Here is a 23,874-nt window from a genome sequence, read left to right on the forward strand (position 1 = left end):
CCTAGATCCTGCAAAGATGAGACCGCGTCAGCCACACGTCTGGTACACTGGGTGACCGAGTTCCCGATAATTAAGAAGTCATCCAGATAAGGCACGATTAGTGTCTTTCTGATAAAGATAGGCCATAACCTCTGCCCTCACTTTGGTGAAGATTCTTGGCGCCGTAGAGAGGCCGAAAGGCATGGCCGTATACTGAAAATGACGGATCTTGCCTTCGAATACCACCGCGACCCTTAGGTACCTTTGGTATCTATCATGAATAGGAAGATGATAGTAAGCATCCTTCAAGTCAATCCCCGCCATTACACAGTTTGGAAAGAGAAAGTTTTATGGTGGATCTGATTGATTCCATTTTAAACTTATAATTCTTTATAAACATATTAAGCTTCCTCAAATTTATAATTGTCCCAAACGTACTATCTGGTTTGGAATTAAAAATAAAGGAGAGCAGAACCCTCTAGTCTCTTGTCCCTCTGGGACCTCTGCTAAACCCCCCTTGGATAGTAGGCTCTGAATTTCTACTTCGAGGGCCTTTTGTTGTACTATAGAGTTAAGGCGGGTTATGATAAAGAAATCATAAGGGATTTGAAGGAATTCCATTTTCATTCCCTCTAATTAAACTTAGGATCCATGGACTTGAAGTTATTTGTTCCCATTTTGAAGAAAAAATTTTTTAGTCTACCCCCTACTGGGAGGACTGATTTTTTAGCATTTATTTTCCTTTCTGAATGTAGAACCTCTAAACATGCTACCCTTTTGTTTTTCTTCCTTTGTGGGCCATTTATTTGATCTATCCGCTTGTCTAGAAGAATCAGGGAAGGCCTTCTTCCTTTCGCTTTGGCAAGTTTGTCATCTAGGGCTTTCCCAAAGAGAAACTCACCCTCGCACGGGGTTGCGCAAATCTTAGATTTTGATTGCGTGTCCCCCTTCCAGCTCTTCATCCATAATGCCCGCCTGGCGTTGTTTACAAGACCAGCTGACCTCGCTGCCAGCCGCAGAGTGTCTGCTGATGCATCGGCCATGAAGGCTGCCTTCCCTCTAATTAATGGAATAGCGGCCCGTAGTTTTTCCCTAGACACCTTCTGCTCGATTTGTTGATCCAATTGGTCCAACCACACGAGCATAGACCTGGCGGTGCATGTGCTGGCTACTGCTGGCTTAAAAATGCCTGTGGTGGACTCCCAAGACCTTTTTAATGATGACTCCGCTTTACGGTCTAGCGGGTCCGCCAATAAGCCTGCGTCCTCTACTGGAATAGTAGACTGCTTCGAGGTAGAGGCTACAACGACATCAACCTTTGGAACTTTGGTCCATTTTAATAGCGCGTCATCGCTAAATGGATACTTCCTCTTTGAGGCCGATGGGAGAAAACTTCTTTGATAGTGTTTTTCCCACTCTCTCTTTATTAGGGCCTTAACTGCCGGTATTACTGGAAACGCTCTCCTTTTCTTTTCCGCCAACCCCGCAAAAATTATTTCTTGTGCGGTTTGGGAACCCCTTGTCTCCTCACACCCCATAGTGTTCCTCACGGATTTGACTAGGTTATCCACACTATTCAGGGGAAAACAAGATCGTCCCTCAATGTCTGATGATGACGATGATGCGAGTGAAGAATCAGAGATTATCCCCTGTTCTTTCTCTGACTCTGCGCTGAGGGTCACCGTTTTTTGCTCCTAGCTTCTGAGGGAGTACTGGCACGGGTGATAGCCTGTATTTCCTCCCTAATTATGGCCCGAATGTCCATTGAAGACACTGCCGACCCTTGTCTAGCCTCTCTGGTGCATTGCTTAGGCTGGTTTCACATTTGCGTTTTTTAGCGCTGGAAAAAAACGCTAACCTGCGCATGCGTTTTTTCCCCTATATTTAACATGGGTGCGCATACCTGCGCGCTGCCATGCGCATGTATGCGATTTTCATGCGCTGCGTTTTTTTGGGGTATGCGTTGGTATTTTCCAGACGCAGCATGTTGCATTTTTTGGCCCTGCAAAAAAGCGCATGCGCACACATGCGCACGTTTTGCGCTAAAAATGGCCATTATAGCCTATGGGTGCGCATATGTGCGCATTGGCATGCTTATGTATGCGTTTTTTTGCACAAGCGTTTTTTTTTTTTTTAACCATGGAATTTAGGGGTTTGGGTTAGAGTTAGGGTTAGTTAAAGGGGTTTAGGGTTAGGGTTAGGGTCAGGGTTAGGGTTGGGGTTAGGGTCAGGGTTAAGTATGGTTTTGTTAAGGGTTAGGGTCAGGGTTAGGGTTAAGTATGGTTTGGTTAAGGGTTAGGGTCAGGGTTAGGGTCAGGGTTATGGTTAAGTATGGTTTGGTTAAGGGTTAGGGTCAGGGTTAGGGTCAGGGTTAGGGTTAGTGTTAGTTAGGGTTAAGTATGGTTTGGTTAAGGGTTAGGGTTAGTTAGGGTTAGGGTTAGGGTTAGTAAAGTCTTGGTTTGGGTTAGTGTGAGGGGCCACCTAATGTTGGAAAAAAACGCAAACGCGGTAAAAACGCACTAAAAACGCTTACAAACGCATAAAAACGCTGCGTTTTTTTCATGCATGCTCATAAAAATGCTTGAAAAAAAACGCAGCAGTTGTATGCGTTTTTTTAATGCGTTTTTTTGCGGGAAAAACGCGCTGCAAAAAAAAGCAAGTGTGAAACTAGCCTTACAGAGCTTTTTGGGGTAGGAGTCAGGGAGAGGCTCAGCGCATTCTTTATGTTTGGATTTCTCTTTTTTCTTCGCCTGGAAGAGGGGAGACATGGCGAAAGGAGGGGGGGGGGGGGAGGTCAGCTTAATAGGCAGAGTATATATATTGCACACACCCAGTGAAGATTTTTATTACCGGATCAGATGGCTGAGATCCTGTCCTAGGTCTTGACTCTCCCGCCTCGCTCCTGCGGGCGGTGTCTGCCCTGGTAGCGTGTCCCCTGGAGGAGCTGCCCCCCGCAGAGTCTCCTGCTGGAGCGTGTACTTCCGCTGGGGATGACATCACTTCCTGCCACTAAACTGCGGCGCTTGTTTAAATAGATCTTTTTTTTTTTCCTCCCGGATGTCGCTCCTCCTCCCCGGGTTCACCGCTCATGCGCTGTTGTGCTCCTCAGTCATCATGCCACGGAAGTTCACTCATTACTTCCGGGGCCTAGGAGCATCTGCGCCGGCCTGCGCTTCTCCCGACATTGCCGCCACCGCTGCCTCTATTTCCCTTTTTTTTTTTCTTCTTCTTCGTGCCACTGGCGCACTTACCGCTTCCTGCAGCAGTGGCTCCTGCGTGCTTGGTGCCACCTGGCGCGCCCCTAGGTGAGACCAGGCGGCCATTCCCGGACCCGGTCATCTCCTCTAGCCATCAGACGAGGGGGGAGCCATCTAACGGAGTCTCCCCCCAACGCTGCTTCCAGACCGCAGCCCCTGCAGTTCTCATGGACACCGCGCAGGCGGCGTGCATATGGCCCAGGTACGTCTTCCTGAAGGATCAATCCTGAGGTTCCCTGGGAACAGGAAACCAAAACTGAGGAGGAAAGGCAGACCGCCCCTTTTTATCTTCCTGTAGGGTTTCCTGTTCCAAGTGGGGCAGATCCAATACCTCCAGTGGGTGCTGTCGTGGCAAAGGGTAAAAGGTTGGGTTCTGGAGAGGCTTTAATATGCAGGTAACAGGAGAGTGAGCAGTTGGATATAGGGAATAAAGAAAAGTTCTGTATCAAATATGACCTCAAGGCAGTGAATATGCTGCTTGGGGGCTTACGGTTGAACCATCCAAGGCAACTACAATCTGTGGAGTATAGGTAGGTTGGGTGAGGAACATAAGTTCAGTTTTAAATAAAACTAGGACATTATGTTAGAGATTGCATAAAGACAATCCCTGCATTTTGGAATCAAGTGAGGGTGACTTCAGGAGAATATGCATAATTGGGAGTTGACGTATCACTGAAAGGCACCCCACAAACCAATATTATACCACCAATTCAACAAAAATCACTGACTGGTGGACAAAATTATATTATATATCTTAATGATAGTCATTTTATACAAAGGGACCACCATGTTTTGTGTACAGTCTAGCCACATTTCATCAGGCATACATTTTATAATGAATACAAAAAAAATGTGAAAAGACACTGGTATTTAGTAAAAAGGATGCAGAGAGGATATTCAAAAGGAATTTTCAGTATAGAATATCTCCCGCATCACATTCCCACTTAAGGGGAATCGTCCATCTTATATCACAAAAATGGGGGATAGGCATCGATTATATTGCACTAGACCCTTAATGTCTCTTTCATTAGGTCTATCACTATACGAAAGTGCTAGATTTATTGCAAATTGCCCTCATACCCATACAGAATACAATCAGTTTATGTTAAACTTAGGCATGTTTCACATGGTGGCAGTACATAGTGCATACAATTAAGTTTAACATATACACAATGATTGTGTTGTGTGTATGGACCTAAGGGCAATGTGCAATAAATCCAGCAGTTTGGTATAGTGATACTTCATGAAAGACATTAAGGGTCTACTGAATTAAGGGTCCATCTTTATTATATACTAGTGTCTTTTCACATTTTTTGAATCCACTATAAAATCTGTGCCCAATTATTACTATGGACGAAATGTGGATAGACTACAGAGAACATGGTGGTCACTTAGCCATTTTATATTATCATTAAAAGTTATATAATTAGGAGTTATCACCATAGAGAAGATACTGGAAACCAAACCTGCTAATGGTTCATCCAATAGGTGGGGTGTAGAGAGAAGAGGAGTGGGACTAGGACTGAACTCTGAGAAACCAAAAAGAAGGTGGGGGAAGAAGTGCCAGCAAAAGATAGTGAAGATCAACAGTAGAGAATGGTGTCTGAGGGGAGATAAGAGAAACATTGTGATGAAAAGTTGGGGATCCAGTGTGACAGTTGATACCATGCACCCAAGTGGATAATGCTGAGCTAATGTTTTTATCACTGTTGTGCATTTTTAAGTATTAATCTTTACTAACGTTCTTCCCCTAAACCGGGAGAAAAGAAAAATTCACAAGCAAGAGATATTGAGGAAAGCCAAGAACTCTGAACTTTTGCTTTTATTTCAAGATGCATTAGTCTCCAAAGTCTACATTTAATAAACTAGAAGTCCGTACTCACACAATCCATGCTTTCGGGCGATGTAGCGCATAATAGTGTTACTCTGCGTCAGCTTAATGTCTCCATCAAAAAGGTAAGGCAGCTGCGTAATACAAAAGTGGTATTATAACCAGGAAGGATGTAAAATACAAAACTTCTGTTACTATACCCATGAAATAAATCCCCAATTACCAAGTTGCACTTAGAAATAATGATATCACTTTTATACATTCACATACATTTGGAAAGTCCAAGCACAGCTTCTCCTTCTCATCAAGCCATTGACTCTTGTCATAGTCGGGGGCTGTAGGAGGAAACAGTATTAGCTTCAAGACAAAGACCAAAGTAGGTGGTAGATACATTGCATAAAATATATAAGGCCAAACTAGGCTTGTTTCACAGTGCAATGCATAGGACGCGGAGATTCAGCACGGTTCAATAAACACATGCGGAATCACCTGCGTCCAAAAGCCAGCAGCACTCTGGATGGAGCAGACATGTGCTGTATTCAAAGCGCTGCCAGATACTGACCATGAGAACATAATCCAAGTTGCAATAACAGGAGCATTTCAGAATATGTAACTGTACAGTGCATAAGATACAGATTGTCTGCAATACACAGTAACATGAGGTAATATACAAAGTGATGATTACCTATTTAATACAACATACCGTATATACGACAAGATTTTCAGCCCATTTTTTGGGGCTGAAAGTCCCCCTCTCAGCTTATATTCGAGTCATATACCTGGGAGTCGGCAGGGGAGGGGGGAGTGTCAGATCATACTTACTCCCCCTGGCGTGGTCTCTGCAGCCCCCCTGCTTCTCCACGGTCTATTCCTTCAGAGGTCACATGGTACCACTCATTAAACTCATGAATATGCACATATTTATGAGTTTAATGAGCGGTACCATGTGACCGCTGAAGAAGGGAGACCGTGGGAGAACGGGACTGCAGAGACTGAGCCAGGACGGGGTAAGTATAGGCTGTATTCACCTGTCCCAGGTCCATCAGTGCTTGCTGCTGTCTGATGTGTCCTCTTGTCCGTGACATTCAGACAGCAGAGCGCGGTGACGTGGTTAGTGCGCTCCGTGCCCTCTGCTGCCTGAACGTCACTGACAGATGACATGGCAGATAGCGGTGAGCAGCGATGGACGCGGGACAGGTGAATGTCTCAGGTGCAGGGGCCTGAAAGCAGTGACACCGGCACCTGGCACCCAGTGACGGAGAGGTGAATGTCATTTTTTTTTTTTATTTGCAGCAGCAGCATATGGGGGCATGATATATGGAGCATCTTATGGGGGTAGCATATGGGGGCATAATCCATGAAGCAGCATATGGGGGCATAATCCATGGAGCAGCATATGGGGGCATAATCTATGGAACATCTTATGGGGGCAGCATATTCTATGGAGCATCTTATGGGGCCATAACCTTTATGGAGCAGCATATGGGGCATATTATTCTAGGGAGCATCTTATGGGGCCATTAATAACCTTTGTGCAGCATTATATGGGGTGTATTTTGTATGGAGCCTCTTACGGGGCCCATCATGAACTGTACGGAGCACTATATGGGGCTCCCGATTCAATATGGCCATTCAAAAGCATTTATCCTACGGATGTCTCAATTTTACTTTTATTGGTATCCATTGTTATTTTTGAAACTTACCAGTAACTGCTGCATTGTCCACCCTAGGCTTATATTTGAGACATTAAGTTTTCCTAGTTTATGACAAAATTATGGGGGGGGAAATCAGCTTATACTCGAGTCTAAGGTGTGTATGCGTGTATAAAATTTTCATTCAACAATACTAATGTTTTAACCCAGGAAGAGTTCAGAAATCAATTTTTTGTGATTTTTTAAAATCACAGCTTTCATGAGTCTTGGCATGCTTTCCAAAAGTCTTTCACACTGCTTTTGGGCAATCTTATGCCACTCCTGGTACAAAAATTTAAAGGGAATCTGTCACCCATTTTTGTGATATGATGTAAAGATATCATTCAATTTAGTGTCGCATTATAACAGTACTTTTGATACACACACACCCCCCCCCCCCCCCCCAACTCCCCACCTTTGATGCATAAATACCGTTTTTAGCTCTCCTGCAGTGTATGTAAATCCCTGTGGTCTCATCCGATAGGCGGGGCTTATTCTCCTTCTCTCCCCCCCTTGGCTTGCTGTACGTATTGTGATCTGTGCATATCACAGATATCGTAGAGTTTCTGCACATGAACAGTATGCTTTCCCCAACTGTGGGCAAAGCATAAAATCACTATCTTGCATGCGCCAGCATACACCATTACCTTCTATGGCACAGAAGTATCACAATAATGATTTTATGCTTTGCCCACTGAGCATGCGCGAGATGCCATTTCAATGCGCACGTGCGGCAACTCTACGGGATCTGTGATATTCACAGATCACAATACGTACAGCAAGCCAGGGAGGAAGAGAGGAGAGCATAGATTTACATACACCGCAGGAGAGCTAAAAAAGTTATTTATGCATCAAAAGGTGGGGAGTCAGGGGGTATCAGAAGTACTGCTATAATGCTTATGTGACACTAAATTGAATGATATCTTTACATCATATCACAAAAAAAAAAATTGGTGACAGATTCCCTTTAAGCAGTTCTTCGTTTGATGGCTTGTGACTATCCATCTTCCTCTATTACATTCTAGAGGTTTTCAATGGGGTTCAGGTCTGGAGATTGGACTGGCCATGACAGGGATTTGATGTGGTGGTCCTTCATCCACACATTTATTGACCTAGCTGTGTGGCATGGCGCATTGTCCTGCAGGAAAAATCAGTCCTCAGAGTTGGCAAACATTGCCTGAGAAGAAGGAATCAACTGCTTTTCCAGGATAACCTTGTATGTGGCTTGATTTATACATCCTTCGCAAAGACTAATCTACCCAATTCCAGCCTTGCTGAAGCATCCCCAGATCATCACGGATCCTACTCCAAATTTCACAGTGGGTGCAAGCCACTGTGGGCTTGTACGCCTCTCCAGGTCTACATCTAACCATTAGACGACCAGGTGTTGAGCAAAGCTGAAAATTAGACTCCGGGAAGATTACCTTACTCCTGGTCATCCTGGTCAGTGGAGACCCGTTTTCGCCCTCTGTCAGTCTGTAAGATTGTTGTCCCCAATGTCTGCTGCTTGACCTTGTTGTAATGGACTGCCATCTTAGAAATTTTAAGGATGGAGGCAACATGACGCTCACTGTATCCCTCTACTAGTAAAGCCAGAATTCTGCCCTTTTCCTCACTCAAGACTTTTCTTTTCAATTCCTTTTGAATGGTTAAAAGTTATTTTTTTCATTCCTATTACTTTTGGGATATTACTAGCACTTGTTTTGCCATCCAGCTTGTCCTATTGCAAGAGGATTGTGACCACCACAGCAGAGTTTTTTTTTTTTTTTTTTTTTTTTTTTTATACTTTCCTTCATTAAATAAGATTTCGTTCCGGTGATGAACTAATCAGAAGCACATTAAGTAGAATGAGGTGTCCTCTGGTTGGAATACAACTGACAGTGGAACATTTTTCCCACACAACTTGAGCCAAATTCTGCATTTTCACAAGCGCAACAAGAGAAAACATACAAACACAATTTGTTGTACAATTTTCCTTAGTTCAGAAGAGAAGCACCACCATATTGGAGTTGAGATTTTGCTGGAGTGGTTGAGCATGCTATGTCACATTGGCAGCGCCCCCAAGATGCCAGAATTACAGAAGCTTCTGTAAGTGATTCCACAAACACCTCTCAATGAGTCCATCTAAGGCTGCAGTGAACATTTTGACATCACATGTGCCTCACAGAAATGTATACCATTGGACGGTGAAGAAATTACGGTACGTTTTCAGTTAAAAAAAAAAAAAATATATAAACGCTCAGATTGTTGTGCAATTTCTCATGATTTGCAGGGTACTGGCCCAGGGATAGGGAACTACTTTTGAGGCACAGTGCAAAGCCCAGAAGGGAAGGTGCACTATATTATTGTGCATTTTCAGTTTTATGGTTTGCGGGTGTCATGACCCACTGGGAGAATGGAATGAGAGGCCTATATATTGTAAACTCCCCAAAGTGATAAAAACTGAATCCCTCAAATACGTCAAAACTTGTCGGAAAATATTTTAACCCTTCAGTTGCTACACAGGAATTAAAGAGATTGCCCACTATGACAACCCCTTCTCATAACACCCCATGCTTGGCACCAATAAAATAAAAGTTTTTATTCACATTCGCACAGTGTTGGCACTTGCAACAACCGCACGAGAGTCCCAAGGAGGGCAACACATGACCCCAGTGTCCAATCAGCACTGGCATCCCTGTCCCCACCTTTAGACAAATTGAACATGGAAAGGAAGTCCGGACTGCAGCTGATGTCCGACTTCCTATTCATGTTCAATTTATCTGAAGACAAAACAGGTTATCCACTACTTGGATAACCCATTCTCAAATCATATTGAGAGTAGAGCGATGGAAACCAAGCAAGTGTATTTAAACAACCACACCAGTGTTTTTAGATTAGTTTTTTTTTCTTTCACCAATGGAGTGGTGCTTTAAATGCAAGTTCCCTACCCCCAGTCATATACTAACTCTACAGTTTTTCGGCGCTATCTTGTGAGCATAGTGTCTGAAGTCAGAAGGTACGTCACAATCTCTCCATGAGAGTCAGAACACAACTTTAAATGATTAGCCCCCCCCCCCCCCTTGAAGAGCCAAGTGCCTGTGCTTTGGTTGAACTTTCATTATGTGATGATTGTTCCTTTAAGACAGAAAAAGACCGACAAACAACAAATCAGCTGCAGTAAAAGGTCTGGTGAGGAATCACAAAGGAAACCAGAGTTTAGCAACATCTATGGCTTCCAGATATCAGTAACTGCCTGCAAAAGGATTCTCTACAAAGTATTAAAGATGAACATTTTATTTTTTTTTGGGGGGGGGGGGGGGGGGGGGGCTCGTCCGGATGTTGGCCTGAGCGGAAGCAAACTTACAGAGCTCCCGCCAGGCTTCCTGCTTTTTCGGATTGCCGAGCCTGCGTTTTCTCCACTTTCTTGATGGGTCCCAGGAGACAGAGGACCTCGTGGCTACCGGATCCACTCCAGCCAACTCTGTGACCGCTTTGGGCACTTTCCTCCTGCGGGAGCGGAGCGGCGTGTCAGCCCGGGCGCCATCTTGCTCGGAGGGAGAGGGGTCCGGACGACATATGGAGGCTGCAGTTCCTGGCGCCTTGGATGAAAGGGACTTGCAGCCATGTTCGATGGAATTGGACTCAGGAGGTGGTAAGGAGGATAATGATGGGGGTGATGTCCCACGGCGGCAGCAGGCTGGAGGGGGATCAGGGGAAGTTGATGTCCTCTGGATCTGGACAGTTCACTGCAGAAAATGGCAGTAAGCCACAGGCTGAGAAAGGAGGACATTTCTCCTTCCCCTCCCAACAGAGCAATTTGTTGGTCCCCCATGCTTCCTTCCGGACCCACAAAGACCCTCATGGATCAATGCAGTAATGGAGAAGTGGGGGGAAATGCTTCTTAAAAAGAATTCCTCTAAGTTAACAGCTAAAGTCACTCAGGAGGGGAAGTGGAGTGAATATACATGGAAGACCTATGAGGAAGATGAGGCCCATATGGGAGATCAACCTCTGCTACCATGTATGAAATTCTTTCCACGTTTTCCCTCAAAGGACGATTTTAAAATAGTTGATAGCAGAAGTTAAAGATGACCTCACCAGATCTCACTCAGCTGAACTACATCAGACATCTATTCTGCCGCAAAAAACTGTTAAAGAACTTTGGGTTCAATTGGAGAATCTGGATAACCAGGGCAGGAGATGTCATAATGATTAAGGGCGTCTAGCCAGAAACGCGTAAACAATGTTCTGTTGTCTGAACAGCACTCAATAAATCACCAGAGCACTTCAGCTGGATCATTTCTTCTTTTATTACCATTCAGTTATTCCCAGACTTGTTGCGCATTACCCTGAAAAAAAGGCACCATCTCAAATCCTTACTGACCATACTAAAGGATCTTCAGATTCCGTACAGATGGGGTTTCCCCCTTTGCTTTAACGACCCGGAGAGAGGGAATATCGGCAACCCTGCGCTCCTTGGAGGAACTCCCAGCATTTTGTGACTCACTGGGGCTTCAGATCCCTAAGATCGTTGACTGGGAAGCTCCTGAAGGCCCGCCACTTCTACCCGGTCTGGTCCCAGAAAAGAAGAAAGGAACGAAGAGGCAAAAGAGGATCATACAACAATGGACTTTGCTGACCAGACAATCTAATCTGTTAATTATTCTCTTAAATACAGGAGTCAGCATACTGAAGTTGAATTTGTCTCCCTAGGCGCTTTCGCCAGTGCATGCTTATTTTTATAATGTTTTGTAAGAATCTCAAAGTCGCTCAAACTTTTATGCTGATATCACCGCAGAATAGAGTTATTTGCCTGGGGGGAGCCTGGTCTTTCCCGCTGGAAGGACTCCTTCTTGCCCTGTTTTCTGAGCGGGATACTAGGGTGGCGGAACCCAGAGTGTAATTTTTCCTTGGGCTACGATGTTTTATTTCATTTGATCTCTTAGTGGGCTCATTTTGATCTACAGAATTAGCCTTGGGCCAGGTAACTAAGATTTTTTTTCTCTTTTCATTTCTAGTGCGTGCAATTCTTTATTTTTTCTTTTGTCTTGGCCTTGTCGTTCCCTTGCCCTCATGTCTCCTTCCTACCCATTTGTTTTGATGTTCAAGTGATATGAGCATGGAAAGTATTGCCTGTCACTGTTTGCTGGTGGTTGTGGGAGGGATGGCAGTTTCCGGGTCCTCCGAAGTTGTGAGTATCTCATATACACACACACACACACACCATGACTCGTATAATAATATCACTGAAGGTCTCAATTTTGTAAGCTAAAACTGTTTAATAAAAATAATCTGATTTAAAAAGGTTAGGGGTCTCAAGTCCCCCAGATATAGGAGGCTTGCTCTTCAGGAAATGAGATCTCAGAGGGCTGATATAGTCTTACAGGAGACTCATTTTGATTACTCTGATACCTTCAAGTCTGCCTTTAATTCCTTCCCTGTGTCCTAGTCTGCCTTCAACAAGGGTGCAGTGGCAATATTGATATCTTCTGGCTGTCCATTGCTGGTGAATAAAACACATTGATCAGGGGGTAGGTTTGTGGTGTTAAAAGGTTCACTGAGTGGTAGACCTATCATTTTATGCAATCTATATGCTCCAAATACTGGTCAGATCAGATTCTTGCGTGGGGTGTTCTCCCTGATCCAAAAACTTACTCCAGCTGCCTTATTAATTTGCAGGTGATTTCAACCCCTTCACGACCGGAGCTTTTTTCGGTTTTGCGTTTGTTTTCTTGCTCCTTCTTCCCAGAGCCACAACTTTTTTATTTTTCCATCAATATGGCCGTGTGACGGCTTATTTTTTGTGAGATGAGTTGTACTTTTGAACGACATCATTGGTTTTACCATGTCGTGTACTAGAAAACGGTTAAAAAAAAAAAAATTCCAAGGGCGGTGGTGAAGTTGCCAAAAAGTGCAATCCCACACTTGTTTTTTGTTTGGCTTTTTTGCTAGGTTCACTAAATGCTAAAACAGACCTGCCATTATGATTCTCCCAGTCATTGTGAGTTCATAGACATCAAACATGTCTAGGTCCATTTTATCTAAGTGGTGAAAAAAATAAATAAATTAAAAAAAAGCCATTTTCCGAGACCTGTAGCGTCTCCATTTTTCGTGATCTCGGGTTGAGTGAGGGCTTATTTTTTGCACGCCAAGCTGACGTTTTTAATGATACCATATTGATGCAGATACATTTTGCTCACCCGTTATTGCACTTTAATTCAATGTTGCAGTGACCAAAAAAACGTAAATTTGGCGTATTGTGTTTTCCGCTACGCCATTTAGCGATCAAGTTAATTTTTTTTATTGATAGATCTGGCGATTCTGAACGCAGTGATACCAAATGTGTGTGTTTGATCTTTGTTTTATTTTGAATGGGGCGATTTGAACTTTTATAGTTTCTTATTTTTAAAACAATTTATCTTTTGGCATGCTTCAACAGCCTCCATGGGGAGGGGGCTAGAAGCTGCCATAGCCCGATCGGCTCTTCTACATAGAGGCGATGTTCAGATCGCCTCTATGTAGCAGAATTACTGCATTGCTATGAGCACCGACCACAGGGTGGCACTCATAGCAACCCTGCATCAACAGCCATAGAGGTCTCTGGTTGTCATGCCGACACCAGTGACCCCGCGATCACGTGACACGGGTTGCCGGTGTGCGCATTTCCGGTCTTATGGCACCAAAAGCGTCATTTAAATGCTGCCAGAAGCGCCATTTAAATGCAGGGGATACTGCCATAGGACATACTATTCTGTCCGATGGCAGTAAGGGGTTAATGTCCCTTTCTCTGACGTATTTGATAGACAGTGTCACCAAAAAGCCTGTATCAAAAAATTTAATTAGGATGGCGAGGGATTTTAGGAAGTTAATCAAGGCCAATTCCCTGTTGATTTTTGGAGAATTGAACACCTTAAAAACAGGGCCTTTTCTTTTTATTCTCCCCCTCATCACACCCACACCAGAATTTATTTTGTGCTAACATAACCCTTAGGCTGTAGTCACACTGCCATAATTCTCATGCGAGAATCGCATCGTAAAACTTGCCCTGGCCGGCACCTTTCCTGACCTGAGCTTGACAGCTGCATAAGTAATCCATTATGCTGTCATGCTCAGGTCAGGAGAGGTGCCGTCCAGTCCATGAAGTGCGATGTGATTATCGCATGAGAAATATGGCAGTGTGACTCCAGCCTTAGGATGATGAAGGTGGTTGAGATGGGTCCAATCACCTGGTCTGATCATGCCCCGGTTGTACTGGACCTCAAATACACTCAACTGTACATAAGGGATCCAAATTAAAGATCCATCGATCCGTAAGACCCTACTGGACCATCTCACCGTCTTTTCGACTCATTGAGGGCTCATTTTCCTCTCCTTCAGTTTTGTGGGAAGCCCATAAGACCGTTATGAGGAGTTGTTGTATCAAGGAGGGTTCTAGACTAAAAAGGAATGCCAAGTTTGAATTCAAACTAACCTCTCAATTAGCCAAAGAAGAAAGTTGTCCATTTCACCCTCATTAAGGGTACTAAGGAAGGTAACAGGACTAAGAAATAGCCTAAAAGATCTTTCTATGCGTAAAGTCGAAAAATTACTTCTGTATACAAAACAAGTATTACGAAAAAGGTAATAAGGCCCACTCACTATTGGCTAGGATATTAAAGGAGAGGGCTTCGTCTTCTTGTAGGGTCGTAGGCCGGACTGGGGGGTGGTCCCTCTGTATACCGCGCAGTGACGTATAGACACAAGATGGAGGCAGATTTCGGGTGCAACAGGTCCAAGTTCGCCTGACGGCCTTGCAGCACACCACAATCCTCTTCGAGGCTCTCCGGTTACAGCACACTTCGACACAACGTACTTATCACCTGAGACGTATATATACGCACCGTCCCTTTACACTTAGGAACGCTCTGACAGCTCCGTCACTGTGGTTGCCTTAGGCCTGTACACCAACAGTAATTTACTGGTCAATCGTCGTTCCCAATACGGTGTCCCACACCCGGAGCCTCATCTACACTGCGGTACTTCGTGTCAGGACCACCCCCCTAACTTCTCTCTCCTCAGTCCCCTGGTTGGGTTCTCCTCACAGTGCACCAACTGTCACAGACTTCCTGTCACTTGAGCTCCCCCTGGGGACTGGAACTTTCTGGAACCCTCCTGTCAAATTTATAATTTTCCCGGGACTCCGCCCCCCATGACCAACGGTTTCTAAAGCCCTAAGCTGCTAAGTCCTGAACTTACACTCCTCCCTGCCATCTAGTGGTCAACCCAAGGTACTGCACATCACCTACACTTTCCTAGCCGTTTTCCCTTCTGTCATAACTGACAACCACCTAAAATGTGCAAACCCTCTTTTCCACTTGCTGACAAGTCCATCCGTCAGGTCACCTTCCCCACATTCTCATCCCCAGGCCCTTAGAGGAGCTGATGGAACGATCCATTACAACCCAACTGAAATCTCATTTATTTTTTTAATTACTACTGCAAATTATATAACCTTCAAGATACCACCCCTTTAAATAGGGTTGATGGAGATATTGAGCTGAAAAATGTTCTATCAAATTTAAACCTTCCATTCCTTCCCCCTGAAGCCATGTTGTCTCAGTCAACCAATAACCCAAGAGGAGATTGTGGGCATCTTGAAGGATCTTCCATTGGGCAAGTCTCCCGGACCAGACTGGTTGACATACTTATATTACAAAACTTTCCTAGAGGAGCTCTCCCCTTACATGGTTAAACTATTTAATTCCTTCATGGAGGGCTCTCCCATACCAGACACGTTATCACACTTATTTAGTTCTTATTCCAAAAACTGGTAGAGAACTAAAAATTTTCATCTGCATATTGGCCAAAAAGTTTAATTACTGGTTACCTCAACTTATCAATAAGCATCAGGTTGGGTTCATCCCTAATCAACAGTGAAGAGATAACACTAGACACTAGATTTGATTGAGGTTTCTAGTAGAAATAATTCAGTCCCTTCTATTGAGTTTACACATCTAAAAGGCATTTGCCTGATTAAGTTGGTCCTTCATGTTTGAGATTTTAAAAATCTTTGGAATTTCAGGTCCCTTCATGACAGCCATTAGTGCATTGTATAGCTCCCCGTCGGCCTCAATTAAATTGCCTTTCCACACTTCATTTACCATCTCAAATGGCACTCGGCAGGGCTGCCCTTCACGGCCTCTACTACACAGAACCCCTTGCAAAGAGAATTGACAAAACCCTAATATATCAGGAGTTGAAGTTGGAAACAAAGTGTTTAAGATTTCTTTATTTGCAGACGATGTTCTTTTAACTCTAAACTACATTTTACACTACCTAATCTTATGAAAGATTAAGAAATATGGGGACCTGTCGGGTTATAAATTGAACGCCTCTAAATTGGAAGCTCTGCCAATAAATATCCCTCCTGATCTATTGGACCATTTAAAGTTAAATTATAAGTTTAGATGGAAATCTGAGGCTATTAGGTATTTAGGGGTCAACCTGTCTTTCTCTTACAGCAATCTATTTGCATGCAATTTTCCATCACTTCTGGGTGAGCTGAGACTGTTGGTTAGAAGGATGCCACTCTCGCTCTCATTTATAGGCCGTATAGCTTCAGTCAAAATGTCTCTCCTTCCTAAGCTGCTTTATTAATTTGAAACTCTGCCGGTTAAGGTTCCCATGAGTGAACTTAAGGCCCTTCAAGCATCCATAATGAGGTTCATTTGGAATGATAAGCGCCACAGAATATCCAAATGTGTCCTTGTCTCCCATAAGTCGCAAGGTGTCTTTTCAGTCCCTGATGTTAAAAATTATTGGGCGGCTCATTTGCATAGGATCCCCTGGTGGACTTTCAACAAGTGGACAGAGATAGAAAAACTATGGATGGCTCCTATCCATCTGAACTCATTACTGTGGTCAACTTCAATCGCTAAAATAACAGTTTCTTTGTTGGGCCCTATGCACTTAACGAGGGAGGTTTGGACTATATATGAAAAAGTATATCCTGACTTCCCCTTATTCACCTATGATTTATTTGTTTTATCAAGCTTTGATACCGAATAGTCTGGACTTTGTAATGATTTACCCATGGATCTCTGCGGGATTATTCAGGTTTGCTCGAGCTTCTTTCGTTTGATACCATCAAGTCTAAATTTGAGATTTCTAACAAAGTTCTTCCAGGTGGTTTGAGGGTGTCCATGCCTACTGATTGAGAGAATCTGCAAAAGGGGTACGTTAACTAGAGGATTGATTTCAGATATATACCAGACACTAAACTGTCCTCAGGAGGGCCAACAACTAACACCCCTACATGAGTAAATGGTAACATATCCTGGGGAGATCCCCAATGTTGGCTTATCATATGGGAAAAAGCATCCAAGTATCCGCTACAAGGAAAATCAGTATAAAATATTAATGTTCTGGTATCATACCCCTGGCTTACTCCACAGATTGGACCCCCAACACTCAATTTGTGCTGGCGTTGTGGGTCTGAGGTGGGCAACAATACCACATTTTTCGGTCCTGAACCAAGATTGTGGGTTTTTGGGATGAAGTGAGAATCTTGATAAATAGGGTTCTCTATGTAGAGGTGGGGCTTGACCCAGCTATCTATTTGCTTAACGTTTCCAATAAAAAAGGATGGGGAAAATTTCAGCCAGATTGTTACTGCAGCTAGGTGCCTGATTGCTCTTAACTGGTAGCAGTCTTAGCCTCAGTCTCAGCAGCACTTATCAAATAGAATAGCTGACATTCACAGGATGGAGTATATGACTGCTTTGATGGCAGTGACAATGGACAGCTTCAACTCTGTTTGAGCCCCTTGTGATTACTAGTGGACTCAGAAATGTTTGATTACTACCCTGCCTTTTTTATCCTTTGGAATCTGCATCTTTTCCCCCTTCCTTACCCTTGTGTATTTGTGGGATATTATTATTTCACTTTCATTTAATTCTATGTGATTTTCAGGACATTAAATACTGGAGGTAGCTAACGATCTTGCTAGAAGCCTATGTTTATAGGATTTTAAGTTTTTCTGAACTCAATGCTTGATCTTATGTGGCGCTCTAGGTCTAGAGATTGTATTGTACTATATTTATATAACATTTCTTCACCCTGGAGGCCTTCAGGGTTTAATTTAATTACTTTTTGTATGAAGGTACTGACTCATTGTTTGTTCGGACTTGCATCCAATTGTTAAACTATAAATTCTCAATAAAACGTTCCAGTTAAAAAAAAAAAAAAGGTTCTTGTGCTGAGAATAGAGTTGAGCGATACCGTCCGATACTTCAAAGTATCGTATCGGATGGTATCGGCCGATCTTTAAAAAAAAGTATCGGTATCGCCGATTCCGATACCGGAAGTCCCATTCAAGTCTATGGGACTTCCGGTATCGGAATAAGAAAAACCCTTTCCTGCCCTTGTACAGCCTCTCTGGGGTCTGTACGGGCCTTTCGGGGGGCTGTGCCGGCCTGCCAGGGGGTCTGTGCCGGCCTGCCGGGGGGCTGTGCCGGCCTGCCGGGGGGCTGTGCCGGCCTGCCGGGGGGCTGTGCAGGCATCGTCCGATGGGACTACAAGTCCCATCGGGCGATGCCTGCTACCATGACAGTGATTGACACATTAGCCAATGATGGGACAGTAGTAGTCCCATCATCCGGCTAATGTGTTAAATGTTAAAAAAAAAAAAAAAAAAAAACATACTACATACATACTACATGCATGCTACATACATACCACATACATACCACATACATACCACATACATACCACATACATACCACATACATACCACATACATACCACATACATACCACATACATACCACATACATACCACATACATACCACATACATACCACATACATACTACATGCATGCTACATACATACTACATGCTACATACATACCACATACATGCTACATACATACTACATATATACTACATGCATGCTACATACATACTGCATGCTACATACTACATACAATACATTCATACAATACATTCATAGACATACAGTACATATAACATAGAGTAACATACTTACCAATACTTGTCACATTGTTCCCCGAAGCCATTGTCTTTTCCGGAATAAATATTAACATAACAAACCACAAAAATACTCACCCACGATCCGAAGCAGTCCACGAGTGTGTCCCACGACGATCTTGGGTAAAGAACGGCAGCATCAGATGATGCTGCCGTTCTCTACGGGCTGCAGGAATCCAATGACGGAAGGTAGGTATCCTTCCGCACTGTATTCCTCCGCCACTTAAAAAAAAAAAAAAAAAGTCCCTAGTCTCACTTTATGCCATTGCTGTGTGGGAATTTCCCACGCAGCAATGGCATAAAGTGAGACTAGGGACTTTTTTTTTTAAGTGGCGGAGGAATACAGTGCGGAAGGATACCTACCTTCCGTCATTGGATTCCTGCAGCCCGTAGAGAACGGCAGCATCATCTGATGCTGCAGTTCTCTACCCAAGATCGTCGTGGGACACACTCGTGGACTGCTTCGGATCGTGGGTGAGTATTTTTGTGGTTTGTTATGTTAATATTTATTCCGGAAAAGACAATGGCTTCGGGGAACAATGTGACAAGTATTGGTAAGTATGTTACTCTATGTTATATGTACTGTATGTCTATGTATGTATTGTATGTATGTATTGTATGTATGTAGTATATATGTAGTATGTATGTAGCATGCATGTAGCATGCAGTATGTATGTAGCATGCATGTAGTATATATGTAGTATGTATGTAGCATGCATGTAGTATATATGTAGTATGTATGTAGCATGCATGTAGTATATATGTAGTATGTATGTAGCATGTATGTGGTATGTATGTAGCATGCATGTAGCATGCATGTAGCATGCATGTAGCATGCATGTAGCATGCATGTAGCATGCATGTAGCATGCATGTAGCATGCATGTAGCATGCAGTATGTATGTAGTATGTATGTAGTATGTATGTAGTATGTATGTAGTATGTATGTAGTATGTATGTAGTATGTATGTAGTATGTATGTAGTATGTATGTAGTATGTATGTAGTATGTATGTAGTATGTATGTAGTATGTATGTAGTATGTATGTAGTATGTATGTAGTATATATGTAGTATATATGTAGTATATATGTAGCATGTATGTGGCATGCATGTAGCATGCATGTAGCATGCATGTAGCATGCATGTAGCATGCATGTAGCATGCATGTAGCATGCATGTAGCATGCATGTAGCATGCATGTAGCATGTATGTAGTATGTAGCATGTATGTAGTATGTAGCATGTATGTAGTATGTAGCATGTATGTAGTATGTAGCATGTATGTAGTATGTAGCATGCATGTAGTATGTAGCATGCATGTAGTATGTATGTGGTATGTAGCATGTATGTAGCATGCATGTAGCATGTATGTAGTATATATGTAGTATGTAGTATGTATGTAGCATTTTTTTTTTTTTAACATTTAACACATTAGCCGGATGATGGGACTACTACTGTCCCATCATTGGCTAATGTGTCAATCACTGTCATGGTAGCAGGCATCGCCCGATGGGACTTGTAGTCCCATCGGACGATGCTTGCACAGACCCCCGGACATCAGCACAGCCCCCCGGCAGGCCGGCACAGCCCCCCGGCAGGCCGGTACAGACCCCCACAGGGTGCACAGCCCCCCGGCAGGCCGGCACAGCCCCCCGGCAGGCCGGTACAGACCCCGGGCAGTCCACACAGCCCCCCGGCAGAGACCCCCGGAAGGCCCGAAATGACGGCGCATCATGATGCGCACACACCGCGCATCATGATGACGTCAGTCTGTCAATCAACTTTGAACTTCCGATTCCGATGCCGAATTCCGATATTGAAAAAAATATCGGAAGTCGGTATCGGAATTCCGATACAGCAAGTATCGGCCGATACCCGATACTTGCGGTATCGGAATGCTCAACACTAGCTGAGAATTTTATAAATGTGTCCCTGCTGTGTCTGACCGTGCAGAAATATGGTCTGATCATACCACAGCTCCTGAGCAGGAGTGTGTGTTGGGGGAGGGGGGCAAAAGAGAATATACAGATAGCATAGCATCATAGCTGATTATTTTTGTGAGAAAATATTTCCCTGCCAGTTTTTAAAAAGTGTTTTACCTCAAAGAAAGAATTATTTGCAATCCCATGATATGATGTCTGTATACTCTTGTTTCCTGACCTGGCCAGGAGCTGCGGTATGATCAGCCCATGTTCCTGTATGGTGAGACACAGCCTTTACACAGTACACACCAGGGGCACATTATAAGATTATCTCAGCACAGTTTTTTTAACACAACCAATTGTAGGAGTTATTATTCCAAGATATAGATTAAAATCAACTTTAAAATTACCATATTTTTCATATTATAAAACACCCCCCCCCCCCCAAATTAGGGGGTAAAGTGGGGGTATGTCTTACAATTCAAATCTACCTTGCCAGCTGAAATGGAGTGGGGTCCCAGGGTCACTACATTTTGTGAAAGCCCGGAGCCCTTGCACTTCCAGTTTACGTTGCGGTGGACTCCGGGAAAATGGCTGCTGGGGCAGCAGATGCAAAGATGGGGATCTCGGGTCCAGATAAGAACCATCACCATTAAAAAGAAAAAAAAAAAAAAAAAAAAAAAAATTCCTATTTTTCTCCCGAAAATTCAGGGTGTGTCCTATAAAGTGCAAAACAAGTTAACCGTTTGTGGGAAAACCCCTTCAATTTGTAGTTATTTTTTTTAATTAAATATGACGAGGTTTTGTAGAAAAACTGTAGCAATTCCTAAATGTTTCACAGTATATTTTTGGTCAACACTTAACTATACCTGAACTTCAGTTGGATTCCGTTTCATTTTACCTTTCAGAATAGTGGCTTGCAAAGCCCGAATCAAAGATTAAGTCACTGCCCAAATATTTCTGGGCCTAACTGTACACTGAAATGTAGTCATATTCTGTGTTTATATTATGAATAGGCAATACTATGTTAGAGCCCTGCAACAGTTGTGTGAGAGCGTCACTTATATTATTCCAACATGGCCAATTTCCATTTCATCTCCTCCCAAGAGTTAATTTTTTTTTTTCTGTCCACACAGACGTATAATGGCTTATTTCATTTAATGTCAGTGTACTGTAAAACACTGGTGGAGCAAGGAGGAGATTATTATTTACATTGTGAGGTCAATACTTTTCTACTAGTCAGTAAAATTACAACAATAGCAAACTTGTCCAATTTTGTAATTTTCTCATTTTTGTGGTGATGATTAAAAAAAAAAACAAAAAAAAAAAAAACATGGAAATTGTTTAGCAAAATCGCGACAATAAAAACTTTTTCAAGTTCATGGAACTGTGCGAGGGCTTATTTTTTTGTAGGGAAAATTTCATTGCTACCATTTTAGGAAAGATGACTTGATTGCTTCTTACAGGTTTTATTGCAATGTTGTAAAAAAAAAAAAAAATTATATATATATATATATATATATATATATATATATATATATAAAAAAAAAATTTGAGTTTAACATTTTTTTCTGCTTAAAAAAAAAAAAAAAAAATCAGGTTAATTTATATTTTGACAGATCAAACTTTTGCAGATGCTGTGTGGGAATACCAAATGTGTATTTTTAATCTCTTTAATGGGGGAGGGAAGTGATGATTTAAAATGTGTTTATTACTATTCTTTTGGGACTTTAACCTGCGATCTTCTGATTGCTTGTATAATGCAGAGCAATACCACAGCCCTTAGTGATCCAGTGTGAACAGGGCAGACAAGCCCTGACAAACTCACCATCCCCAATCACATAGCGCTTCTCCTCATAGGGTGTCTCCGTATATTCCAGCAGCAGGCGGATCGGATGGCCAATCTGCACACAAAAGAAAATATGAAATCAGCGGGAGTGTGAGCGGCGTCCTGGCACAGGCCAGCAGCCATTACTTGTGGTGCGTCTCTCACCCCGCGTAAGTCCCAGTAGCCGAGCAGCATCATCTTCCCAGTAACGTCCGTCACCCGCGCCGCTCACTAAACTCTGAGCCTGTTCCTCACAGACTCCGGAGCCGGCTCACTGTTCACGTGACGTAGCTGGGATTCCAGCCAATCACATTGCAGATCTACACCCTCCCCTGTCAGAGCAAAGTTTTGGCGGCAACCTAACCACTGCTGTAATTATGAGCTGTATACAGAGCGGCATAGTTTGGGAGGGGAGCTCCGGGGTGGTTGTAAAAGACCAGCACACATGACAGTAGGAGGGAAAAGTGATAAAGTGTCAGGAGACGCAGCATATTATTTGATTAGTTGCCCCTGGATTAAAAAATGCAGTTTCGTTAATTGCTTTGAAAAATCGCGATTTTTGCCTTTACCGTCTGTTTTGCCAAAATGGACGAAGCTGGGGCTTAACGCCATGTCAGAAATTTTACTCCAGGCTATGGTTATGGCACAGGTCACTTGCTAGACAGTCCTGCTTCATTAAGAGCTATTCGCCTATTGAACCAGGTGCCTCAGACTATAAGGTCACATTCACACGTTCAGTATTTGGTCAGTGTTATACCTCAGTATTTGTAAGCCAAAAACCAGGAGTGGGACAATCAGAGGAAACGTATAATAGAAACACGTCACCACTTCTGGATTTTTGACTTACAGATACTGAGGTAAAATACTGAACAACTACTGAAGATGTGAATGTGGCCTAATAACATGTCGCCTCATCAAGACCAATGAGGATATCGCTAGCATTAACAAATCGGGGCCAGTGTTTTTTGGATGGTTCAAAAGCACAAGTTTTTGAAATAGAAATTGCTTCAGGAAACGCTCCTTTTTTGAAGTTCTATTTTTATTATTTATTACTTCCTGATGTTTCCCAGTGATTTTTGAGCAGTTTTAGGCTGTGTGTACAAAGTGCATTTTTTATGCGTTTTTGTGGAGGGTTTTCCATGTTGAAATGGGCCAAAAACGCTATGGAATCCTTATGCAAGCTAATTCAATGACAATCCTGAAGTGTTGTGCACATAATCAGTAAATTTCCTTTGAGTATTTGCAGTGCATTTTCTGCTGCATGTCAATTCTTTGTGCGTTTCTGCAGCGTTTTTCACCCATTGACTTCCCGTGAGTCAGTAAAATCCGCAGTAAAAACACATGTATAAAAAAGTTTG

The 23,874-nt window shown here is 43.1% G+C and overlaps 1 protein-coding gene across 1 annotated transcript in view; it reads right to left on the reverse strand.

The window, feature by feature from the left end:
• The window catches only part of LOC141047392 (glutathione S-transferase Mu 4-like), a 74,003-nt gene extending 51,165 nt beyond the window's left edge, over positions 1-22,838 (reverse strand). The window contains exons 1-4 of the mRNA XM_073542449.1: positions 22,682-22,838; positions 22,517-22,592; positions 5,338-5,402; positions 5,120-5,201 (exon numbers count right to left, since the gene is read on the reverse strand). Of these exons, the coding sequence (XP_073398550.1) occupies positions 5,120-5,201; positions 5,338-5,402; positions 22,517-22,592; positions 22,682-22,714 (256 nt within the window). The 5' untranslated portion in view covers positions 22,715-22,838. The remainder of the gene's footprint in view (positions 1-5,119; positions 5,202-5,337; positions 5,403-22,516; positions 22,593-22,681) is intronic.
• Positions 22,839-23,874: the final 1,036 nt, after the last annotated feature.

The sequence above is a fragment of the Dendrobates tinctorius genome, unplaced genomic scaffold (genome assembly GCF_039654945.1).
Source record: "Dendrobates tinctorius isolate UK_male_01 unplaced genomic scaffold, ASM3965494v1 ptg000127l, whole genome shotgun sequence".
In the NCBI taxonomy this organism is placed as follows: domain Eukaryota; kingdom Metazoa; phylum Chordata; class Amphibia; order Anura; family Dendrobatidae; genus Dendrobates; species Dendrobates tinctorius.